This window comes from Silurus meridionalis, chromosome 15 (genome assembly GCF_014805685.1).
Source record: "Silurus meridionalis isolate SWU-2019-XX chromosome 15, ASM1480568v1, whole genome shotgun sequence".
NCBI classification, from domain to species: domain Eukaryota; kingdom Metazoa; phylum Chordata; class Actinopteri; order Siluriformes; family Siluridae; genus Silurus; species Silurus meridionalis.
In genome coordinates, this window is record NC_060898.1 from 17,166,905 (window position 1) to 17,190,400 (window position 23,496).

General features: G+C 35.8%; 1 protein-coding gene across 10 annotated transcripts; it reads right to left on the minus strand.

Moving 5' to 3' along the window:
- Positions 1-795: 795 nt before the first annotated feature.
- On the minus strand, positions 796-21,813 carry LOC124398021 (claudin-3-like). 10 transcript variants are annotated; one of them, XM_046868004.1, is made up of 3 exons: positions 21,678-21,813; positions 16,504-17,042; positions 796-2,321 (listed from the first exon to the last, which is right to left on the minus strand). In XM_046868004.1, the coding sequence occupies exons 2-3, from the start codon at positions 16,981-16,983 to the stop codon at positions 1,677-1,679; spliced, it is 1,125 nt and encodes a 374-aa protein (XP_046723960.1). In that variant the 5' UTR covers positions 16,984-17,042; positions 21,678-21,813; the 3' UTR covers positions 796-1,676. The 10 variants fall into 10 exon arrangements, with proteins under 10 accessions (XP_046723960.1, XP_046723958.1, XP_046723954.1 ...); XM_046868002.1 differs by lacking the exons at positions 16,504-17,042; positions 21,678-21,813 and adding exons at positions 12,358-12,397; positions 12,507-12,642 and having other exon boundaries at positions 803-2,337; XM_046867998.1 differs by lacking the exons at positions 16,504-17,042; positions 21,678-21,813 and adding exons at positions 7,459-7,650; positions 12,507-12,642 and having other exon boundaries at positions 804-2,337.
- Positions 21,814-23,496: the final 1,683 nt, after the last annotated feature.

Here is a 23,496-nt window from a genome sequence, read left to right on the forward strand (position 1 = left end):
CAAACATATCTTTTTTGTTATTTATTATTAATCGTGTATACTAGTTGGGCCAAAGTATTGGAACACCTGACTTTACCAGCCATATGTAATTCTTTGCCAAACACAATTGTATGGGATGTCCTTGGATGCAGTGTCCTAAAATCTTTTGGTTCACCGGAACCAGGAGTTGCAAACCTGTTTCAACATGTCCCACAAAGAGTTCTATTAAAATATTGTTTACGTGGGTTGGTGGAAGATCTTGATCAGTCTGCATGAGCTCTGACCTCAACCCTATTTAACATCTTTGAGTTGAATTGGAATACTGCACTCCATGTGTGTGTGTGTGTGTGTGTGTGTGTGTGTGTGTGTGTGTGTGTGTGTGTGTGTGTGTGTGTGTGTGTGTGTGTGTCCGTTTTTTTTCTTGGATATGAGCTGATAATTGGACATGAGCTGTAAACAAGTACTGTAATTAAATTTGATATTGATATGTTTATCATTTACAGGCTTCTGTGCCTGGTCTTATTTCTTACATTGTTTCGATAGCAACAACTGATTTATAGTGACATGTAATTTACATAATCTAAGGTAAGGAATAAATGGATTTTTAAAGGTCTTGTTATTCAACAAAAAAAAATTTGCCTTGCATTTTTATTTCCTATTTTCACATCATAAACTGCATGTTTATCTTCTTCAAGTGACAATTGGTAAGGCAAATGACAATGACTGACAAAAAGAGGAATTAACTTGTCTTATTGATAATTAAAATCATTAAATGTAAATATCAATTAAAAAAACAACAAAAGATGCCCAAAAATATTATTTCATGCAACAAAGCTTTTTTGAGAAGACTTATAATATATTTGGAACCCCCTTACAACAGATACTATATATACCCACCCCTTGCTCTCTAAAGGCTTTGGTGTATTTTATTGACCGCCACCCCTGGCAAACAATATCTGCTTTTTAAAGATCTGAGTGCTAGTATATTGGTTTTCAGTCCACCATTAAGCAGGCTGTGTTCTTTGTTGTTATAAAACCACAAAGTAAATATAATCAGTCATTTAAACCACACACCTTTTCAGTTTTTTTATATATCACAAAAGTCATTTTAGTTCAATAGTGAGTACGTATCTGCTAAAAAAAAAAAAAACAGTATTTAGATAAGATATTGAAAACCATTAGTGCCTATAGCACTCCATATAAAATCTTAACACAAAAAGTAAAAAAAGCAAGGCTGCAAATGAAAATGAATGAAAACAGAAGTCCATATACATTTTTAAACCTTGAAGAAAATAAAAACAAGGGAAGGCTTAGTCATCATTCATTCAAGTCAGTTTCGGCCCCTGGTCGAATTTCCATAAGCAAATACATGTAAAAAAAAATATATTTATAGTTATAGTTATTATAGTTATTATAGTAATTATAGTATAGTTATAGGGCAAGGTTATCGAAAGAAAAAATGAAAAACTGTGTATAAAAATGTAACCATCTTCACCAGTAATTACAGCATATTTAACCATTTCACATTGCAAATCCACATTTAAAGGGTACATTCTTGAAAGCAATTTTGAACACATACACTGCAAACAGAGCAACAAAGCAAATATGAACAGCATTATACAGCCCTTCATGTCGGAGTCTTTTCAGAAGATCCTTTGTCTTCTTTGATTTAATCTTTACCTGTCTTTGAAAGATTTTTATACATAGTCCTTCCCGTAGCCACTGTCAGAACGAGGAGCAGTGTATGCTTTTTTGGGGGGCTTGTAGCTGTTCTCACGTGGTGGACAGGTGCAGCACAGCAATGCTCCTCCGATGATAAGAAGAGCGGCAGCCACAAAGCCTATGTACAGAGATGCTCCCAGCTCCCTGCGCTGAGTGGGTGCGACCAGCGGATTGTAGAAATCCTGAACAACAGTGCTGGAAGTCCAGGATACCGGGATGAGTGTCAGGACGCCAGAGATGATGAAGCAGATGCCAGAGACAATCATGACTTTTGCTTTAGATGCCTCATCCCTAATACAGTTTGTGCACTTTGCACCCATAATGGAGATAAATACAGCCAGCATGCCTAGGATGATGGAGACGATGCACATAGCTCGGGCTGCCTGAAGTTCCTGAGAAAGAGCAAGCATTGAGTCGTATATCTTACACTGCATCTGTCCGGTGCTCTGAACTACACAGCTCATCCAGATGCCCTCCCAGATGAGTTGCGCTGTGACGATGTTAGCTCCAATAAAAGCAGTGACCTTCCACATCGGCAGAGCGCAGGTTATAATAGATATGATCCAGCCTATTAAACCCAGGGCAATGCCCCCAAGTTCCATTCCCATTGACATGGTGAGCTAGAGATGCTTTGGCCTTGATGACACAAACGCAGAAAATATTAGAAACCAATCTGAAAACCAAATGCCAACAATGCTTTAAATGGATCAGTTGGACCAGTAATAGGGAAATAAAATAAATTCCAGCTCATTTTGCAGACAAAGTTAAATATATATATATATATATATATATATATATATATATATATATATATATATATATATATATATATATATATATATATATTTAGTCTCTTTGGAGTAATTCCGAATAATTTTGCTTTCATGAGTGATTTTAATCCATTGTTTTTTTGTTTTTTACCCTTATTGCATTGCTTTGGCATGCTGAACACAAACACACACACACACACACACACACACACACACACACACACACACACACACTGTCCAATGGGTACGTGTAACACACATAGCCTAATAATACAAGCTGTTTAGGTTTAATCAGTGGTGGACAAATTACATAAAGCATGTACTTGAGGTACAAATACTTGTACTTGAGTACAGATACACTAAATAAAATAAAATAATACTCCAGTAAAGGTGTTCCCTTTAAAATTCTATTTGAGTATAAGTACAAAAGAATTTGCCTTCAAATGTACTTAAGTATCCAAAATACTATATTTATTATGGCTGTAATGTCCAACGATTTCTTATAGATATAGTCCTTCCTACCTCTTTACCACCCACCCACTCACTCCCTCACTCACCCACTCACTCACTCACTCACTCACTCACTCACTCACTCACTCACCCACCCACTTACTTACCCACTCATTCACTCCCACCATTCAGACTGTCTTGCAAATCCAAATCACGGGGCGTTATTTGCCTTCAAATGTACTTTGAATAATATATAGTATCCAAAATACTATATTTATTATAACTCTAATGTCCAATGATTTACTATGGCTATAATGTCCTTCCTACCTCTTTTCCACCCACTCACTCACTCACTCACTCACTCACTCGCTCAGCCACCCACCCACTCACTCACACCTGTCGTGCAGACTCTTCTGTCTTGCGACTCCAAATCACGGGCCAATGTTCTCACATTATTCTCTCTGTCTATTATTTAAAGGGGCAATACATCCTTGCTTACTTAAAACTTCACTCTGTACACTATTTATCAAAGTTGTTATATTGATCATAAATTACTGACTTTGCAAAATGTAGTTGCATGCAAAAGTTAAATATTTGAGTTTGAAATGTAGTGAAGTTAAAGTAAAAGTCTCCTCAAAAGGAAATACTTGAGAAAAGTACAGCTACGTGAAAAAGCTACTTAAGTACAGTAAAAAATTACATTTACTTTGTTACTGCCCACCACTGGGTTCAAGATCAATGTCATAACGTAGCTCAACAAAAATCTAGATGCAAGCTCTTTAGGGCAGAGTTTACTGTATAGCAAGTAGAAAGTCTTGGAGTATAAACACAGCAATTTATATTCAGAAGCACAAAAAGTATGACACATTCTCAGTAGAGTCTAACACATTAACCACAGGTTCCTTTTAGCATAGAAACATCATAAACATGATTTTTTATTTTATTTTTTTTTTGGTTTGGTTGGTTGGTTGGTTGATTGTTTTTTTTTTATAGCTTACAGCGCTATTTTGTTTCATGTTATGAGACTTCAAATTGTGGTAAAGTTCAGACGTCAGTACTTGTTTAACTATACTGAGTGTTTGTCAGCCTTGTGCCATGAAAACAATCAATAATAATAAATATCAGTTCAGTTTATAATCAGTTCCTTGTAAAACCCTGATTGCCTGCATTATCCCTGTATGTGTTTAAAACGTGTAAAAACAACAACCCAAAACTACTGATTTTTTGTTTTTAACTATGAATTCATTATAATTAGTGTTTAATAATCATAAAAAATTATAATAGAAAATAATCAAACCTATTTATGATTTAATATCTTAAAGAGCCTGAAAATAGTAGCTTTAGGGTTAGTTTTATTATTTCCAATAACATAAAGTGCTCGAACCTGTTGATGCCAATTACAGTAACAATTGTTTATATTAAAACATTCTGGGTTTTGTAAGTACAGTTCAGTAAGTAGTAAAAAAATATATTAAACAGACAGACATGCTTGAAATCCACACACACACACACACACACACACACACACACACACACACACACACACACACACACACACACTCAGAGTATTAAGAATTTACAAACACATCTATTAAAAAAAAAAAAAAGAAAAATCTGCTAGGCATTTTTTAATGATTAAAAAAATCTTTCTGGAAAAGTCTGAAGTAATAAATACCTACTATTCACATTTCAACCACTTAATGCTATAATCCTTATTTTATCAACAGCACATCATTTAAAACTCTTTGAGTATAACAATATTAATTAAAAAACACAACAAGATGTATATAGAGGTGGCAAAAGTAGCGGTGTCTCTGACATGTACTTAAGTAAAAAGTAGTCATTACTACTACGTGTTTTAGTGTCAAGTTGGTAACTGAAAGTCACATAATAGTAATTTTAGGGCTGTCAATCGATTTAAATATTTAATCAGGATTAATTGCATGATTGTTATGAGTTAACTCACGATTAATTACAACTTAATAGCACATTTTTATCTGTTCTAGATGTACCTTAAATTAATACTATCCAATTTTTTTATACTCTCATCAACATGTGCATGGACAAATATTGATGCTTTACGCAAATGTATGTTTATTATTTGTGAAATCAAACTCAACATAGAGCATGAAGACAAACGATTCTTGCAAACGTTTTAAAGTAATTATGGTGTTTTAAATCACGTAAATTATCAGGACACCAAACGGAACCTTTGCTATGTTTCTTCACGGACGGTTAAACGAGGTGATACCAGAGAAACTGTACCTCATAACTTTTATACAGATTACATAATCAAAGAATATTTGTATTCAATGTGAATTGGTTTATTTAAAAGTTGACTTTTTGAGGTTATATACATGCATTTATTATGTCTGTGAGGCAAATATTCAGTGAGATTCAGGTTGTTTAATTTGTGTGTCTGTGAATAGAGGAGACAGAGACGGGAGAATACGCACCCTGTCTGTTTACTTTATTTTACAAAAGCACAGCATTTTGTTGTTATTATGAGAGTATACAAATAAAAGTAGACCCTTTACGCCGGCGCGTTTGTTGACACCAGAGGGTTAATTGACGGATGTGTGCATTATGGCAGATCTGAGACTTGCTGCATCAGTAAAACAAATGTTAACTGATTTCAAATATTTTTTTTGGTGGAGGTTTATAATTTTTTATATCTGAGTAAACAAAGGAAGTAGTGAATAAACGTGTGTTGTGATGAAGGTTTTAATTTCACCTCTTTTATATTTATTAATTTATATCTTTTATACAAAAGATATACAGAAATGCTGCTCCATTAATCGTGCGTTAATAAAAAACAGTGTTGTTAAAATTAATTAGTATTTTGACAGCCTTAATTAATATATTAATACAAAACTAATAACATATTTTGTAACCTAATAAATGTGTCCAGGCTGAACATCCACCATATAGAACACAAATAATAAATAAATAAATATTGATATTTTACCAAATAGATTAAAACTAAAGTAACGAGCCTGTTTTGAATATGTAAAAAGTACTTCCAACTTCTGAATAATGCCTATAATAACTCATTTCAATGTTATGCACCTTTATTTTATAGTGAATAATTTATAATAAAGTAGCAAAAGCAAATTGCTGTTTTAAGCCAGCTTGGGACAGTATTATGAGTATTTATACAGGTCAAATACAACTATATAAAAGTTAAGGGCTTTTAATACCTTTAAGAGTCTATTTGTTTAGTCATTTTCAAGTGCCTTGAGCTAAGTGCTGAAAAATAAATGTTGAAATATTTTATTTATTATTCGTGGCAGATTTCCTGAACTGAAAATGTTTCTGGAAATGTATAATTCTCAACTGCAAGAAAAAGTACAAGCATTTTCAAATCTTATTTCCATAATTAAAAAGGAAAAAAACAAAAACAATTAAACAAACAATAACAAAAAAAATGCATTTACCTAATTCAGCAGAGACACAAAAATTTTATCAGGAATTTCTTAAGATGTGGTTCTGCTTTCCAAATCTGGTTGTATATGCAAAACCCGTAATATCTGATCAGACTGAAACACTGCACAGTCTTTTGAAGATGTTACAACCGGATGTCAAACTCAGATTTTAACGCTTTGCCACTTTTACTGTAACCTGCCACTGAACAGGAAGTGAAAGTCTGCTATGCACAATACCGCATGCTGCTAGTATTCAGTATGACGATAAGAACAGAACAGATAAGTTATTTCAGAAACTGTTTTCCCATGTTTAGCAAAGCTCAGTCATGGCACAAACCGTGTATCTAAGAAAGGTATGCTAGTCATTGCAAACATATACGCACCAGGTATGCACCTGCTTTTTCAATTTTTGCTAAACAATTTTATGATATATGCATCAATTTATTTTACAAATACTTAAATTAATACTTGATTATACTCACAGCAAGTGCACAACTGAAAATTATACATTTTCCGCATTTAATGATGGATTAATTGAATTTACCCCTGCACATAAATACAGCTATTGATTAGATGTAATTAACTTTTATCTTTTTAAATACCATAAATATTTTCCTTGTTGGAGAAAAGATGCACTTACAGTGGCTAAATACTTGGTTAGAGAAGTGATCCCCTATTGTGGGATTCCTAAAAAACTCTCAGAGGTTCAAGTGTAAATAAAGAATAACCTTTTATAATAAGATAAAAAAAAAATATATATATATATATATATATATATATATATATATATATATATATATATATATATATATATATATATATATATATATATATATATATATATATATATATATACAGTATATAAACAATAAGGAGGATCCATGTTAATCAAGTTGGTTTGGAACAAATCATGTTCTTTACATGAATATAAAAACGTCAAACTTGAAAACTAATCTTGGTGATTAACATCGTGAGCAGTTGATGACTAAATAAAATATTTACTTGAGCATATTAAAGTGTTGGTAGTGATTTTCAATTTTGCAAGAGAAATCCCAACACAATATATTCACAGAAAAGAGAGGGCAATATAAACCCTGATTTCGTATGCTTACTTTAACATGATTCCGGAGCCGAAAGCTGTAGCCATTGCAGTTTTGCCCCCTATGCTGTGACCGATGAGAATACAATTTCCGATATGCAGCTGGTTAAGCAGGTGCTTCAAATCGTTAGTCATCACCTCATACGTCAAGACCGGGTGGTGTTTGCTATTGCCATGGTTACGAGCATCTACTGTCAGCACCTGACTAGACAAAGTACAGTTAGGACACTAGCAGGCATACAGTTTCTGAAAACTAAGTTATGGAGTCAATATTACTAGTCCTTTTTATAGCACAGTGCTGTTAAATTAATGAACCTGCCTGATTAGAAGGTGTTGAAGGAACTTACATTACAGATGTGCCACGTAATAAAAAATTAGTTTTATTCGCCATTAGAAGTCTTAAAAATGTATTCCTTAACAAAACAATCTTAAGAATGTTCAACAACATTAATTATAAATATTTATACAGGTAAAAGAATGATGTGTTGTATATATATAAAGATCATATAATAAAATTGTAATTGTTACCTGGTGCTAATTTCCTTGATTATCTGTCAACCCCTATTTAACTGGCAGCCTAACTTCCAGTTTCACTGACTCTGCAAGATGGTGGGGCGTCTAAAGTGACTGAAAGCCTCCGGCAGCAGGTTGTCCAGATGAAGGCCAAAGGGATGACCCTATCAGCCATAGCAAGACAAGTTGGTCGTTCCAAATCTATGATTTAAAGAATATTGAATCTTTACAACATCACAAACTCATTCAAGTCCGCCAAGAAGGCTGGTCGTCCACAGAAGGATACTGCGGAGGATCTCAATGGGCAATCGTTTCCACACTGCAGCTGGAATTGCTTACCAGTTTAGCGCTGAACAGGGTAAGGATCTGTCTCGTCATACAGTGTCTCAACGTTTAAGAGCATTTGGACTGAAAGCCCACTCTGCAGTGACCAAACCTCTCATTAGCAGAAAGAATCAAAAGGCTAGACTAAGCATGTTGTGTGGACAGAGGAGAACTGGTCCAAAGTTCACTTCAGTGATAAAAGCAAGTTTAATTTATTTGTGTCAGATGGGAAACATTATGTTAAGCGACAAACTGGAGAAAGATTGAACCCAAAGTGTGTAAAGAAGTCAGTAAAAAGTGGTGGAGGAAGTGTCATGGTTTGGGGCATGTTTTCTGCAGCTGGAGTTGGGCCTTTTATACAGCTACATGGCAGAGTGAATGCAAATGTTTATTAGAACCTTCTTCAACAACATATGGTTCCTTCCCTGCGTTCATTACCCAATCAGCCCGCAGTGTTCATGCAGGACAACGCTCCATGTCACACAGCAAAATGGGTAAAGCAGTTCCTTGAAACTGAAAACATTTAAATAATGACATGGCCTGCCCAGAGTCCTGATCTTAACCCAATAGAGAACCTCTGGAAAATCCTTGGCGACAAAGTTATGGCCAAGAAACCCACTACAGTCACCGAATTGTGGAGGAGCCTGGAAGAAGAGTGGACCAAAATCACACCAGAGCAGTGTAAGAGACTAGTGCTGTCATGTAGCCGCAGATGTGCTGAAGTCATTCAGAGCAGAGGCCTGTACACTTCCTACTAATTGCTGACTGTTATAACCTTTAGAAAATTTTGTTGGAATCTTTTTTCATGCTACAGTCATTGTTGTTCTCTAATTTTGATCAGTGTGTTTTCTTCAAAATAATGGTTTTTTTTTTAAATGCCTTAGTTATTTTGTGGAAAAGGTGTTCTGGTAGCATGGTACAGACAGGACAAAAACTCCTTCAACTGTTGAGCAGTAAATATGACATTATTTCAGAATTGTTTAATTGTTTAGAAATTGTTCTCTAATTTTGATTGCCAGTGTATATATTTCCTTGGTTTTAATAGCTTTTTTGTTACGTTTTATGTACACTTCTGGCAGTTAATAAAAATGCCTCGATTTTATACATATGAGAAAATGCATCAATCAGGGAAAAATGACTGCTACCATAAAGGTTTTTCTAATGCCTAAGGATTATCGACTGATAATTGATGTCCTATTGCTCTTTTAACAATATACTATAAAAAATTAGCTTCAGTGTTTATAAATTAAAACTTGGTCTATATAATATTTTTTAGAAACACATAATCGGAGAAGCCGAAAAAAGAAGAAGAAGAAAAAGAAGAAGAAGAAGAAGAATCAGGATTCATTAAGGGTTTCTCTCTAATAACAAGATTAGTCCTGGATATGCTGAATTATTTTAGTCTTAGTTGTTTAGATGGTCTAATACTCTCCTTGACTGTTATAAACCACAACACACATTTATTTTTACATGTCTGAAACCTGTTTCGGTTTGGTTAATACTTTTATGGAATAAAGGTATGTTTTACAATTTTTACCCTTAAGACATTCCCAAAACGGTCCCAGAGTTAATTCAATTTCGCATTTTCATTTCTTTTAGACACAGAATTATATTGCCTGAGTATTGGTGAAGATGATAGTTTGAAGGAACTTCTGTTTTTGGTGGGGAAGTAAATTATTGCGCAGTTAGCTGAGGATACGACATGTGGTAACAGGGTTAAGGAAATCCACTTTAAAAATTTTCAGTAATTTTAACCTGTTAATTCCTTAATTTCCAAATATTATGACTTTGATGAGACATGCTCATTTTCCCGACTTGTAGAAGAAAAGTTTTTTAAAACTTTTTGTGCTACAGAATTCTTTATCAAATAAATGTTCAGACTCCCACTTTTGGTCATTAACACTCTTCTGGCTGAATGAGCACAAATCCCCAGAACCTGCTTAAAAATCTAGTGGAAAGCCTCTGAACAGGGCAATTTCACAGGACGGAATGATTAAATAATCACTCTTTAGACACGTTTTGTGTAGAAAAGCATATTAACATGGATAAAGCATCAAAACTGGCTGGGCTACAACAGCAGAAGGCCATGTAGGGTTCATTCATTTAGGAACTGAAATGTCCAGTCCAGTAAATCTTAAATATTCAAATAAAATCAAATGTTATTCTATAACAGTATCCATCCTCAACATTCTATTACTGAGATTCCTGTCTAATCCTGGCCATCCTCATCACTCCTAATGAAAATCTCAGCATCTTCAACTCTGCTACCTCCAGCTCCACCTCCCTTCTTTTAGTCAATGCCACTGTCTCTAAAACATATAACATTGCAGGTCTCACCACAGTCCTATAAACTTTCCTTTTCACTATTGCAGATACCCTTCTATGTCCATGGAGACTCCTGTCTGACCTCGTCCGTCAACTTGTCCATCACCACTGCAAACATTTAAGGGCTCAGAACCGATCTGTAATGCAGTCCAACCTCCACCTTGAACCAGTCTGTCGTTTCTACTGCACACTTCACTGCTGTCCCACTGTCCTCATACATGTCCTACATCCTTCCTCAGCAAGAAACCATACTGCTGCTCACAGATGGTCACCTCTACTCTCAGCCAGGCTCTTTCCCATAACTTCATGGTTTGACTGATCAACTTTATTCAACTGTAATTTCTGCAGGTCTGCACATCTCCATTATTCTTAAAAATGAGTATAAGCACACTCCTTCTCCGTTCCTCGGCATCCTCTCACCTTCCAGAATCTTGTTGAAAAATCTTGTTAAAAACTCCCATCTCCCAGCTGCCATCTCTCCCAAACATCTCCATGCTCCTACTAGTCATCTGGTCCTACCGACTTTCCAGTCTTCATCCTCTTAATAGCTGCTCTCACTTCCTCCTTACTAATCCTATCCACTTCCTGATTTACCATTTCCACATAATCCAACCTTCTCTCTCTCATTTTCTCATTCATCAGCTGCTCAAAATACTCCCTCCATCCTTTCAACACATTCTCCTCACTAGTCAACACAGTTCCATCTGAATCTTTTATTGCTCTAACTTGCAGCACATCCTTCCCAGCTCGGTCCCTCTGCCTGGCCAGTAGGTACAAATCCTTCTCTCCTTCCTTACAGTCCAACTTCTCATACAGCTCCTAATATGACTTTTCCTTTGCTTTTGCCACATCCTCTTCACCTGCTGCCGCAACTCCTTGTACTCCTGCCTACTTTTCTTATCTCTCTGCTGATCCCAATTCTGCTTTGCCAACCTCTTTCTCTTTATGCTTTCCAGCACTTTCTCATTTCACCACCACGTATCTTTGTCTTTCTTTCTATTTCCAGATGTCACACCAAGTACCTTCCTAGCTGTCTCTTTTATCACTTCTGCAGTAGTTGCCCAATCACCCAGCACCTCTTCACCACCACTGAGCCCGTCTGACCTCTTCCCTGAACCTCACACTACAGTCTTCCTCCTTTAGTTTCCTCTATCTTATTTTTTTTCAGTCCTCACTCGCCTCCTTTTTTTTTTCACCTCCATAGCCATCCTATAGACCACCAGCCGATGCTGTTTAGCTACACTGTCCCCTGCAATCACCTTACAGTCTCCAATCTCTTTCAGGTTGCATCTCCTGCATAGTATATAGTCCACCTGTGTGCACCTTCCTCCACTCCACCTTATACGTCACCCTTCTTCTTAAAATAAGTATTTACGACTGCCTTTGCATCCTTTTAGCAAAATCTACCACCATCTGCCCTTCTACATTGCTTTACTTAAGGCCAAACCTACCCATCACCTCCTCATCACCTCTGTTCGCTTGAAATCTGCCCCAATAACCAATCTTTTATTCCTAGGTACACTCTCCACCACTTCCAACTCACTTCAGAATTTTTACTTCTCCTCCATCCCACATAGGCACTGATGACATTTTTCATCACCCCTTTAACTTCCAGCTTCATGTTTATCACCCTGTCAGAAACTCTCTTCACCTCCACTACACTTATACTGTACTCTTCCTTCTTCCTTCAGAATCACCCCTTCACCATTTCTCTTTCCACCCACACCATGATAGAACAGTTTAAACCCACCTTTAATGTTCCTGGCCTCACTCCATTTCCACTTGGTCTCCTGAACACACAACATATATACCTTTCTCCTCTCCATCACATCAGCTAACTCTCTCCCTTTACCAGTCATAGAACCAACATTTAAAATACCAATTCTAACCTCCACTCACCTCCACTTCTCCTTTCTCTGCTTTCTCTGTAGACGTCTTCCTCCTCTCCTTCTCCTTCTTTGGCCAACATTAGTTTTTAATGGCTGGGTGACAGCACACAAATACATTCTAGCCAATTGTCAGGTGTCCACACACATTTGGCGATATATTGGTGTGTGTGTGTGTGTGTGTGTGTGTGTGTGTGTGTGTATATACTCCAAAAGGTGGCGCCAGAGGCAAATTTCTTACATTGATGTTAGTATTGGTCATTGTTGATCTTATATTCCCTACTCTGGAAAATGTGCAAGAAAGCTTGTACATATAAAAAAAAAAAAGTGAATCTTTTTGACTAATCTATATTTAGTCAGTGTTTAGGCCAAGCCATTTTTTCATTCCTTCCTTCATTTTTTTAACTTGATGTAATTGGCCCTATATTTTAACCTGTTTTACACTCATTCTGAAGGTATGTTAAAATTTTGACGTAATGTTTTTCTGTCACAATGAATCCTAGCCTATTTGAAATGCAAATTATATCCTGCTTTGAGAGTTTGCAAACCGTTATTGTTAGGTTTTTAATTTATATATTCCTCATGATACTACAAATATTTAATAATATAAATATAACTACAAATCTTAACTTATGCCATCAAAATTGGCCTGCATGCAACTTGTTCCCCATATTTTAAACATCATCAGATGACAATTTTTTTATCCATGCTCTTTATAATGCACAGGTTAATTATGTCCATCATGAGACTTAAATTACAATTTACTTTCTTACAACATCTAAATTATTCAAAACACCTGTTTTTTACACTCTAAAACACAATCACTTGCACTGATAAATAGAAACATATAGTTGAAGGATTTAAGGGTGCATTTTGTTTTATGACTATGATCAATTCTATGAATATATATAATAGATATTTGGTTGCCAAGGTTCATAGAGAAAATGACAACCCTTTTTCAATCCAACAGGGCTCCATTTAGAACTGTTTTAAGACGCTTAAATCCCTTAATTATCTAATAAAGTCTATAAAGTACCCATGAAGAACCTTTTGCCACAAGATTGTGACTTTATTTCTCAAATAGAACACATTACTCACACTCATTCTCACACACATTCATACCTGAGGGCAATTTGTAGTAACTAAGCCACTTACTAATCTGTTTTTGGGAGGATTGAGGAAACTGGAGAACCTGCTAAGAAGCCCACTAAGGTACAGACAGTAACCTGATCCCCAGACCCTGGAGCTGTAAGACACTACTACCGTACTGTACTACAGTACTACCCACTCTTCCAACAACCTGCGATGATGTGAAAAATATCAAATTATACACGTCCAAAATTAACCTTTATAACTAACTTCAAGTTTAGAAGTTAGAATATTCTCAGTTTGAAAACTGAAATGCTCTATATTTTGTAGGGATGAGCGAGTACAGCATGATCTGTATCTGTAAACCATATGAATTATTCGTATCTGTACCTACTCGGAGTGGGTGGGGCCTAACCCGTAAGTGGGCGGGACTTGCCTTGAAATGGGCGGGGCTTTAACGGGTATGTTATTTTAAGCATGCAATTGATATGGGTTGATCAGAAATTGTTATATTTATTGATGATTAGAAAAATATTTACAGGACAGCATCAGGATTGAGCTTCAGATCAATAGTTTTGATCACGATACAGATACAGATAATTCATATGGTTAACAGATACAGATAATGCTGTACTCGCTCATCCCTAGTGAGTATGTAGCTTAATTAATTTGTAATATTTATAACACTAGCTTACTACCTTTATTTTTTTTTCTTCTGGGCCAGAAATGGCTGAGTTCAGGCTGTTCTTTTGGCTCACATACCACCACGGCTTACGGTCCTTAATTGGCTCTAAAGCTGCATGCCTGAAGTAATCCAGACTTTAGCCAAAAGCAGACCATAACCCAGCCACAACCCATTCACACCTCCAGAAATCAGCCACAGCTGTCCCGATACAAAGCCTGAATTTCCAAATTGACCAGATTTACCCCAGAACCATGGTTAGTAAGTACGTATTATTATTTTTTTTTCTTTATTTTTTTATATATTTTTGGGCATACATATATTTTTTGTTATTTATTATTAATTTTGTATACTATTTGGGCCAAAGTATTGGAACATCTGACTTTACCAGCCATATGTAATTCTTTGCCAAACACAATTGCATGGGATGTCCTTGGATGCAGTGTCCTAAAATTTTTTGGTTCACCGGAACCAGGAGTTGCAAACTTGTTTCAACATGTCCCACAAAGAGTTCTATTAAAATATGGTTTACTTGGGTTGGTGGAAGATCTTGATCAGTCTGCATGAGCTCTGACCTCAACCCTATTTAACATGTTTGAGTTGAATTGGAATACTGCACTCCATGTGTGTGTGTGTGTGTGTGTGTGTGTGTGTGTGTATGTGTGTGTGTGTCTGTTCTTACCTTGGATATGAGCTGATAATTGGACATGAGCTGTAAACAAGTACTGTAATTAAATTTTATATTGATATGTTTATCATTTACAGGCTTCTGTGCCTGGTCTTATTTCTTACATTGTTTCTATAGCAACAATTAATTTATAGTGACATGTAATTTACATAATCTAAGGTATGGAATAAATGGATTTTAAAGGTCTTGTTATTCAACGAAGCAAAAAAACAACATATCTAATATGTGTACGTTTTCTTAATCAGCATTTATGGTATTGATGGCTAGTGTTTTTTCCAGAGTCTTGCACTTTTTTTATTTCCTATTTTCACATCATAAACTGCATGTTTAATCTTCTTCAAGTGGCAATTGGTGAGGCAATAACTGTACACAAAAAGAGGAATTAACTTATTGATATTTAAAATCATTAAATGGAAATATCAATTAGAAAAACATGAAAGATGACCATTAAATATTATGTCATGCAACAAAGTTTTTTTGAGAAGACTTATAATATATTTGGAACCCCCTTACTACAGATACTATATATATATATATATATATATATATATATATATATATATATATATATATATATATATACCCCCTTGCTCTCTAAAGGCTTTGGTGTATTTTATTGACCGCCACCCTGGCAAACAATATCTGCTTTTTAAAGATCTGAGTGCTAGTATATTGGTTTTCAGTCCACCATTAGGCAGTCTGTGTTCTTTGTTGTTATAAAAACACAAAGTAAATATAATCAGTCATTTAAACCACACATCTTTTCAGTTTTTTAATATATCACAAAAGTATTTTTAGTTTAATAGTGAGTACGTATCTGCTAAAAAAAGTAAGTATTTAGATAAGATACTGAAAACCATTAATGCCTATAGCACTCCATATAAAATCATTTACCAATTTAAGTAGAATCTTAACACAAAAAGTAAAAAAAAGCAAGGCTGCAAATGCAAATGAAAACAAAAGTCCATATACATTTTTAAACTTTGAAGAAAATAAAAACAATGGAAAGCTTAGTCATCATTCATTCAAGTCAGTTTCAGCCCCTGGTCAAATTTCAATAAGCAAATACATGTAAACAAAAAAAAAGCAGTGCTTCTTTATTTCCTGAGTATAGTTAAAGGGCAAGATTATCAGAAGAAAAAATGAAAAACTGTAAAAACTAATAAAATGTAACCATCTTCATTCAAACCAGCAATTACAGCATATTTAACCATTTCACATTGCAAATCCACATTTAAAGGGTACATTCTTGAAAGCAATTTTGAACACATACACTGCAAACAGAGCAACAAAGCAAATATGAACAGCATTACACAGCCCTTCATGTCGGAGTCTTTTCAGAAGATCCTTTGTCTTCTTTGATTTAATCTTTACCTGTCTTTAAAAATAATTTTATACATAGTCCTTCCCGTAGCCACTGGCAGAACGAGGAGCAGTGTATGCTTTTTTGGGGGGCTTGTAGCTGTTCTCACGTGGTGGACAGGTGCAGCACAGCAATGCTCCTCCGATGATAAGAAGAGCGGCAGCCACAAAGCCTATGTACAGAGATGCTCCCAGCTCCCTGCGCTGAGTTGGTGGGACCAACGGATTGTAGAAATCCTGAACAACAGTGCTGGAAGTCCAGGATACCGCGATGAGTGTCAGGACGCCAGAGATGATGAAGCAGATGCCAGAGACAATCATGAATCTTGCTTTAGATGCCTCATCCCTAATACAGTTTGTGCACTTTGCACCCATAATGGAGACTGTTACAGCCTGCATGCCTAGGATGATGGAGACGATGCACATAGCTCGGGCTGCCTGAAGTTCCTGAGAAAGAGCAAGCATTGAGTCGTATATCTTACACTGCATCTGTCCGGTGCTCTGAACTACACAGCTCATCCAGATGCCCTCCCAGGCAATTTGTGCTGTGACGATGTTAGTTCCAATAAAAGCAGTGACCCACCACATCGGCAGAGCGCAGGTTATAATAGATATGATCCAGCCTATTAAACCCAGGGCAATGCCCCCAAGTTCCATTCCCATTGACATGGTGAGCTAGAGATGCTTTGGCCTTGATGACACAAACGCAGAAAATATTAGAAACCAATCTGAAAACCAAATGCCAACAATGCTTTAAATGGATCAGTTAAGTTAAACAGACAAAGTTAAAGATAAATAATTTGTCTTGTATGTAATAGATTCCTATTTGTTCAAATAATCTACAAACATCCAATAATGGTTTATGATTACCTGAATTACTTATTTAAACAATATTAAATAATATTTAAAATTATTGGTGCAGGGGGCTCTGACATGTACTTAAGTAAAAAGTAGTCATTACTACTATCTGTTTTGGTGTAACTAAAAGTCACATAATATTAATATTAGGGCTGTCAATCGATTTAAATATTTAATCGCGATTAATTGCATGATTGTTATGAGTTAACTCACGATTAATTACAACTTAATAGCACATTTTTATTTGTTCAAAATGTACCTTAAATTATTTTCCAATTTTTTTATTTGATTTTTTACCATCAACATGGGCATGGACAAATATTGATCCTTTACGCAAAATGTATGTTTATTATTTGTGAAATCAAACTCAACATAGAGCATGAAGACAAATGATTCTTTTTGAGGTTATATACATACAATTATTATGTCTGTGAGGCAAATATTCAGTGAGATTCAGGTTGTTTAATTTGTGTGTCTGTAAATAGAGGAGACAGAGACGGGAGAATACGCACCGTCTGTTTACTTTATTTTACTTTATTATGAGAGTATACAAATAAAAGTAGACCCTTTACACCGGTGCGTTTGTCGAAACCAGAGGGTTAATTGTCGGATGTGTGCATTATGGCGGATCTGAGACTTGGTGCATCAGTAAAACAAATGTTTACTGCGTTAAAATGATTTTTTGGTGGAGGTTTATAATTTTTTATATCTGAGTAAACAAAGAAAGTAGTGAATAAATGTGTGTTGCGATAAAGGTTTTAATTTCACCTCTTTTATATTTATTAATTTATATTTTTTTTTACAAAATGGTCAAACAGAAATGCGTGCTGCATTAATAAAAAAAAAAAAACAGTGCTGTTAAAATTAATTAGCATTTTGACAGCCTTAATTAATATATATATATATATATATATATATATATATATATATATATATATATATATATATATATATATATATTACTAATTAAATATTTTGTAACCTAATAAATGTGTCCAGGCTGAACATCCACCACATAGAGCACAAATAATAAATACAAAATATTGACATTTCACCAAATAGATTAGAACTAAAGTAACAAACATCTTTTGAATATGTAGAAGTAGAAAGTACAGATATTTGGGTATAACTTATATGAGTAAAAGTAAAGATTTGTCCAAAAAAAGTAAAGTATTGATAACAGAAAAATCTACTTAAGTACAGTAACAAAGTATTTGTACGTCGTTATTTTCAACTTCTGAATAATGCCTATAATAACTCATTTCAATGTTATGCCCTTTATTTTATAGTGAACAATTTATAATAAAGTAGCAAAAGCAAATTGCTGTTTTAAGCCAGCTTGGGACAGTATTATGAGTATTTATACAGGTCAAATACAACTATATAAAAGTTAAGGGCTTTTAATACCTTTAAGAGTCTATTTGTTTAGTCATTTTAAAGTGCCTTGAGCTAAAAGATGAAAAATCAATGTTGAAATCTTTTATTTAATATTCGTGACAGATTTGAAAATGTTTCTGGAAATGTATGATTCTCAACTGCAAGAAAAGTACAACCATTTTTAAATCTAATTTCCATAATTAAAAAGGAAAAAAACAACAACAATTAAACAAACAATAACAAAAAAATGCATTTACCTAATTCAGCAGGGACACAACAATTTTATCAGGAATTTCTTAAGATGTGGTTCTGCTTTCCAAATCTGGTTGTATGTGCAAAACCCGTAATATCTGATCAGACTGAAACACTGCACAGTCTTTTGAAGATGTTACAAACGGATGTCAAACTGCTTTGCCACTTTTACAGTAACCTGCCACTGAACAGGAAGTGAAAGTCTGCCATGCACAATACCGCATGCTGCTAGTATTCGGTTTGACGATAAGAACAGAACAGATAAGCTATTTCAGAAACTGTTTTCCCATGTTTAGCAAAGCTCAGTCATGGCACAGACCGTGCGCAGTTAGCTAAGGATACGACATGTGGTAACAAGGTTAAGGAAATCCACTTTAAAATTTTTGTAATTTTAACTTGTTAATTCCTTCATTTCAAAATATCATGACTTTGATGAGACATGCTCATTTTCCCGACTTGTAGAAAAACGTTTTTTAAAACTAACACAGTAAATGTCTTTAGGGCTGCTGTAAGCTTGTCTGTTTTTTGTCCTACAGAATTCTTTATTAAATAAATGTTCAGACTCCCACTTTTGGTCACTAACACAAAAACATGAACATGAAAACATGAACATGAAACAAGCCCCTTAGTTCCAGTGTACAGATACAGCACACAAAGTCTTCATCCTCTTCTTTCGGCTGCACCCATTAGGGGTTGCCACAGCGGATCATTCATCTCCATACTATGTTCTCTACATCTGCCTCTTTCAAACCAACTACCTGCATGTATTCCCGCAACACATCCAGAAACCTCTTCCTTGGCCTTCCTCTTTTTCTCCTTTTGGGTGGCTCCATCCTCAACATTCTCTTACTGAGATTCCTATCTGATCCTGTCCATCCTCATCACTCCTAATGAAAATCTTAGCATCTTCAACTCTGCTACCTCCAGCTCCACCTCCCTTCTTTTAGTCAATGCCACTGTCTCTAAAACATACAACATCGCAGGTCTCACCACAGTCCTATAAACTTTCCTTTTCACTATTGCAGATACTCTTCTATGTCCATGGAGACTCCTGTCTGACCTCGTCCGTCAACTTGTCCATCACCACTGCAAACAGTTAAGGGCTCAGAACCGATCTGTAATGCAGTCCAACCTCCACCTTGAACCAGTCTGTCGTTCCTACTGCACACTTCACTGCTGTCGAACTGTCCTCATACATGTCCTACATCCTTCCTCGGCATAAAACCATACTGCTGCTCACAGATGGTCACCTCTTCTAACAGCCAGGCTCTTTCCCATAACTTTATGGTTTGACTGATCAACTTTATTCAACTGTAATTTCTGCAGGTCTGCACATCTCCATTATTCTTAAAAATGAGTATGAGCACACTCCTTCTCCATTCCTCAGGCATCCTCTCACCTTTCAGAATCTTGTTAAACAATCTTGTTAAAAACTCCACTGCCATCTCTCCCAAACATCTCCATGCTGCTACTAGTCATCTGGTCCTACTGACTTTCCAGTCTTCATCCTCTTAATAGCTGCTCTCACTTCCTCCTTACTAATCCTATCCACTTTCTGCGTCACCATTTCCACATAATCCAACCTTCTCTCTCATTTTTCTCATTCATCAGCTGCTCAAAATACTCCCTCCATCCTTTCAACACATTCTCCTCACTAGTCAACACAGTTCCATCTGCATCTTTTATTGCTCTAACTTGCAGCACATCCTTCCCAGCTCGGTCCCTCTGCCTGGCCAGTAGGTACAAATCCTTCTCTCCTTCCTTACAGTCCAACTTCTCATACAGCTCCTAATATGACTTTTCCTTTGCTTTTGCCACATCCCTCTTCACCTGCTGCCGCAACTCCTTGTACTCCTGCCTACTTTTCTTATCTCTCTGCTGATCCCAATTCTGCTTTGCCAACCTCTTTCTCTTTATGCTTTCCAGCACTTTCTCATTTCACCACCACGTATCTTTGTCTTTCTTTCTATTTCCAGATGTCACACCAAGTACCTTCCTAGCTGTCTCTTTTATCACTTCTGCAGTAGTTGCCCAATCATCCAGCACCTCTTCACCACCACTGAGCCCCTGTCTGACCTCTTCCCTGAACCTCACACTACAGTCTTCCTCCTTTAGTTTCCTCTATCTTATTCTTTTTTTCAGTCCTCACTCTCCTCCTTTTCTTTTTCACCTCCATAGCCATCCTATAGACCACCAGCCGATGCTGTTTAGCTACACTGTCCCCTGCAATCACCTTACAGTCTCCAATCTCTTTCAGGTTGCATCTCCTGCATAGTATATAGTCCACCTGTGTGCACCTTCCTCCACTCCACCTTATACGTCACCCTTCTTCTTAAAATAAGTATTTACGACTGCCTTTCCATCCTTTTAGCAAAATCTACCACCATTTGCCCTTCTACGTTGCTCTCCTTGTGGCCATGCCTACCCATCACCTCCTCATCACCTCTGTTCGCTTGAAATCTGCCCCAATCACCAATCTTTTATTCCTATATACACTCTCCACCACTTCATCTAACTCACTTCAGAATTTTTACTTCTCCTCCATCCCACATAGGCACTGATGACATTTTTCATCACCCCTTTAACTTCCAGCTTCATGTTTATCACCCTGTCAGAAACTCTCCTCACCTCCACTACACTTTTACTGTACTTTTCCTTCTTCCTTCAGAATCACCCCTTCACCATTTCTCTTTCCACCCACACCATGATAGAACAGTTTAAACCCACCTTCAATGTTCCTGGCCTCACTCCATTTCCACTTGGTCTCCTGAACACACAACATATATACCTTTCTCCTCTCCATCACATCAGCTAACTCTCTCCCTTTACCAGTCATAGAACCAACATTTAAAATACCAATTCTAACCTCCACTCACCTCCACTTCTCCTTTCTCTGCTTTCTCTGTAGACGTCTTCCTCCTCTCCTTCTCCTTCTTTGGCCAACATTAGTTTTTAATGGCTGGGTGACAGCACACAAATACATTCTAGCCAATTGTCAGGTGTCCACACACATTTGGCGATATATTGTGTGTGTGTGTGTGTGTGTGTGTGTGTGTGTGTGTGTGTGTGTGTGTGTGTGTGTGTGTATGTGTGTACACCAAAAGGTGGCGACAGAGCCAAATTTCTTACATTGATGTTAGTATTGGTCATTGTTGATCTTATATTCCCTACTCTGGAAAATGTGCAAGAAAGCTTGTACATATAAAAATAAAAATTGTGAATCTTTTTGACTAATCTATATTTAGTCAGTGTTTAGGCCAAGCCATTTTTTCATTCCTTCATTAATTTTTTTAACTTGATGTAATTGGCCCTATATTTCAACCTGTGTTTTACACTCATTCTGAAGGGATGTTGAAATTTTGACGTAATGTTTTTCTGTCACAATGAATCCTAGCCTATTTGAAATGCAAATGATATCCTGCTTTGTGAGTTTGCAAACCGTTATTGTATTAAATAATATAAATATAACTACAAATCTTAACTTATGCCATCAAAATTGGCCTGCATGCAACTTGTTTTCCATATTTTCAAAGTAGCATTAAATGTAATCAAGAAACATAATCAGATGACATTTTTTAAATCTATGCTCTTTTTAATGCACAGATTCATTATGTCAATCATGAGACTTAAATTACAATTTTAGGTCTAAAAACTTCTACATTATTCAAAACACCTGTTTTTTACACTCTAAAACACAATAAATCACTTGCAATTGATTTGACTTGAACATATCACTGTAAGAATTTATAATATTTGAGCTACATGCATGTAAACATTACTTGACTAATGTTTTTCAGGCAAATCTTTTTGCATGGCTCCAGAGCGACAGGGCTAAAATAATATTCTATAACCAAAACTCTAAAACTTCATGTAAATGGTAAACTGTAATCCCATAAAGTAAACAGCAAAATGTGGAATGAATATGTGAATAATGATTCACAAATGTCACATGTTAATTTAACGACTTTTGTATACATTTTCATGTAGGATAGTTTGACAAAAGATGTGTGCAAGTCATCATTAACTTATTAACAATATTTCACTTGTGCAGTATTAAAAAACTATTAAAGTATATATTTTAAGTTTATTAAAGTATAAACACTACAGTGTATATTATTTATCACACCTTGTCCGAATCCCAATAACAATGATATCAGATATTAGCCATGGTTTTGATTTTTTAAATAGTTCCCCCCATTGTAATCTGAAGTTATGTTTCTCTGTAAATTCCCTTTCCTGGCCTCTCCAAATTATTACAGCCACTGCATGTTTTTACTCAGGGCTAACTATGACAGTATTGTGAAAGGAAAGAGTCAGTGGCTGTGTGTGCTTGGAACAAAAGACAACACCACGATAAAACTATACACAATGTAGCCATGGTGAATTCTCAAACGGGCGCAAAAGCTGGAATTATTTTCTTTTAAAACAATAGCAGTAAATGTTTCTGGAAATTCAGAAACACCCCTAAAGGGTTCTGCGAACAGGACAATTAATTTACCAAGTGCAGTTACAGCCTCTGTAATGATTCATGTGTCACTTGCAAAAGATTCAGTTCTTTGAGTCTGCTTTTTGGCACCAATTTGCGTTTGTAAGATGAAATTTCGATTCATTCGTTTATTTTCGCTTATTTGGCATTTATTTATTTGTGTAAATAGTGAGTTATGTGTGTATGAAGATTAGTATACACATTGTGTG